Raw genomic sequence first — 3284 nt, forward strand, 5'->3', positions numbered from 1 at the left:
AACATAAGACCCACCATGATGTGAGCCTTGATGAAAGGTAATGTGATATTGATCAAAATTACCTGTTGCCTTCGTACTGCTCTCTGAAACGTTCACATTGCATTTTTCGACTGTTGCTTTCGTCTTGTTGTCTTGAATGACTTTTCCTACTGGCGTTTTTTGTAATAACGGTAGATAGAAAACATAGGAAGAAGGTGAAATGTACATTCTACATACAATCGAATGGATATTGTATCTATCACTTCAGGAAACGAAGTCAACCAAACAAGCTTGAGTATGGATAGGAGATAATGTATTAGCAACATGTTAACAGGGGACCACTTTGGAGACAGAGTGACTAGAGAACCAGTAGAGCACAGAACAAATGGGTTCACACTGCCATTGGTTACACCACATCTAAGTGCTGTAGGTAGCAGGGCCCCTTGTTCCGGCTGCCCGGCTAGCTTCTAAGGGCATTGTGAAGCTCATGCACCTCTCCCACCTCTGAACTTCCCCCCTGTGGGGTGAGGATGCTCACACCCGCACCAGCCATAAGGTTGCTGGCTGTCTTCTGGAGTTCGGCAGACACCTAATAAACTCATATGTAGGCATTGTGGTTTTCATTGTTATTGTTATCTTGTCACACTTGTGACCTTTTTTAGAGTTCTAGGTGAACATGCGTCATCCCCATAGTGATTCTCCAAAACAAGAGAAATGCAACAGGGGATATTGTCCTGCAACTGCCCGTCATTGTTCCTCCCCCAGGCTCAGGGTGGCCAGCTCATGTGAAGAAGCCAAAATACTAACGGTGGAACTAAAGGAAGATTTTGTTTTGTTTTGTTTTGTTTTTCAAGGCATGGTTTCTCTGTGTAGCCTTCGCTGTCCTTGCACTCGCTCTGTAGACCAGGCTGGCCTATGAACTCACAGAGATCTTCCTACCTCTGCCTCTAGAATGTTGGGATTAAAGTCTTTTGTCACCACTGCCAGGCTAGAGAGAGAATTCTAAGGTAAAAGCTTTTGTTTCACTTACCTAAGACACCGAGTCCAATCACAGTCAGGACCAGAAGGATCAACCCAACACAGCCGAGTTTCAGAGCCAACCGATGCCAGCGTGGGCACCGGCAGCTGTCTGAGAAGTTAAAGAAAACACACTTTTAATCTAGTTGAGAGCGTTTGCAATCAAGGAGGTAGTTTGATTAACATGGACAATTGGATTCATGTTGAGGGTGGGGTGAAGAAAAGAGCCTTTCTTAGCCTCCTTACTACGAATTCCACAATTGGGTCAAATGGGTTTTAGGAAGGTCAAACTTGATTGATGAAGAACATGTCTAGAAAATTGCTGAGTGGGTGCTGTACAAAAATAATGTATGTGTTTTGCTATGGGAATGAGCCAGCAATTCCTCCAAGAAGGAGTATCTTCATTTATAGGAGGTACACACACACACACACACACACACACACCTCAGTTTTGTACTAAGTACCACCTTTGGTCCTGGTGATGTATAGCAATTCTATTATTTAACATGGGGCCTGCTTCACTGTTGTCTGTAATGATCTTCGCCATCTTGAAATAAAGTTTAGGCACCTGTGTGGTTTGTTTGTTCTGGACAGAGTTTCAATATGCTGCCCTGGCTGGTCTAGAACTCTAAGCAGACACCAGTGGCCTTGACCACCGTGTTGTTTCCAGGATTTTAACTACATTATTCCCCCTTTATCTGCACAGGTCGAGCTCTCCAACTCTTAATGGAGAGCTGAGCTGTGGTTAGAAGCCATCTCTATGAGTATTGCTTCACACACGCAAACACAAGGGAGTTTTCCATCTTAACAGAGTACATGCATAAGTGTGGCTGTGACTTTCACAGCTTGGTATCTACTAGCAAAATCTGTTTTTATATTTCTCCTTTTCCCTTTCCTTAAATGGAGTGTTTCAACCTTTTCATGTAGAGGAAGCAAGTGTGGCTTCCCTTTAACGCAAAAGTGTTGCCAGCGTTCAGAGAGTTCACAACTTGAAGCCACTATTCAATATAATGAGACGTATTTGAGCACAAGCCTGGGTGACTGACAGGCTATATTAGTCAGGGTTATCTAGGTCACAGAATTTACAGAATGAATCTCTCTCTCTCTCTCTCTCTCTCTCTCTCTCTCTCTCTCTCCATATATATATATGAATTCACTGGGAGGACTTTCACGCTGCAGCCCAACAATGGCTATGAATGGAGAGCTCCACTCTAGTAGCTGCTGAATCCTGCAAGGCTGGTGTCTCAGCTGCTCTGCTGGGATTTCAAAGAAGGAGATGAACGAATGTGCTTATGGGGATGAGGGCAAGCAGGTGAAGCAGCCCTTCCCCCACCCTTCCTTCTTCCATTGTCCTTCCATGGGCTTCCAACAGAAGGTGTGGCCCCAGATTAAAGGTGTGCCTTCCAGTCTCCAGGTCTGATTTAAAGGCGTGTGTCATCCAGCCTTAAAGACCAGATGTCTTCCTGCCCTAACATCTGGATAGCAAATGTGCTCTCATTTCTGGATTAATTACACTCCAGGCATAAATTGACAACCAAGAAAGGCCGTGACAAACACTGTGCTCTTCACAACAATGTCCAGCTCAAGACACAAAGTTATTTCTTCCTGGATTTTTCTATTTAACCATTGGATTAATATTTATCAACTTCTTGACTACAAATTATGCAAGTGCACCAGATTGAAATGGCTGATAAAGAAGGTTCAGTGCTATAACACATATGTCTACAATACTGCCTTGGTGAAATACCAGGTCCTGTATCTGTGCTTTTCTTGGTAACTATATCAGTTACTACACAATAAATATCATATGTATATCAGGAGTTCAAATACATTTAAGTTATAAATGTGTTCATAAAGTATCATGATTTAGACAGTTTATTTTGTGTTGAAATAGGAGCAGTGGGGCTGCGTCCCCGGCACCCGGCTGCCCACATGGCTAGCTTATGCCCCGAAATAATTACACGGAAACTGTATTCTTTTGAACACTGCCTGGCCCATTAGTTCCAACCTCTTATTGGCTAGCTCTTACATATCGATCTAACCCATTTCTAATATCCCTGTAACACCAGGAGGTGTCTTACCAGGGAAGACCTTAACCTGCGTCTGTATCCGGTAAGAGAATCATGGCGACTCCTTGACTCAGCTTCTTTCTCCCAACATTCTGTTCTGTTTACTCCGCCTACCTAATTTTATGTCCTATTAAAGGGCCAAGGCAGTCTCTTTATTTAACCAATGAAATTAACACAAAACAGAAGAATCTCCCCATCAATTTTGACTTATATCTTTCT

The 3284-nt window shown here is 43.2% G+C and overlaps 1 protein-coding gene across 1 annotated transcript in view; it reads right to left on the reverse strand.

Annotated features, from left to right (window-relative positions):
* LOC101982479 (killer cell lectin-like receptor subfamily B member 1B allele C) overlaps positions 1–3284 on the reverse strand; it is a 13078-nt gene that overhangs the window by 6480 nt on the left and 3314 nt on the right. The window contains exons 2-3 of the mRNA XM_005371944.1: positions 1010–1108; positions 63–149 (exon numbers count right to left, since the gene is read on the reverse strand). Of these exons, the coding sequence (XP_005372001.1) occupies positions 63–149; positions 1010–1108 (186 nt within the window). The remainder of the gene's footprint in view (positions 1–62; positions 150–1009; positions 1109–3284) is intronic.

The sequence above is a fragment of the Microtus ochrogaster genome, unplaced genomic scaffold (genome assembly GCF_000317375.1).
Source record: "Microtus ochrogaster isolate Prairie Vole_2 unplaced genomic scaffold, MicOch1.0 UNK142, whole genome shotgun sequence".
NCBI lineage: Eukaryota > Metazoa > Chordata > Mammalia > Rodentia > Cricetidae > Microtus > Microtus ochrogaster.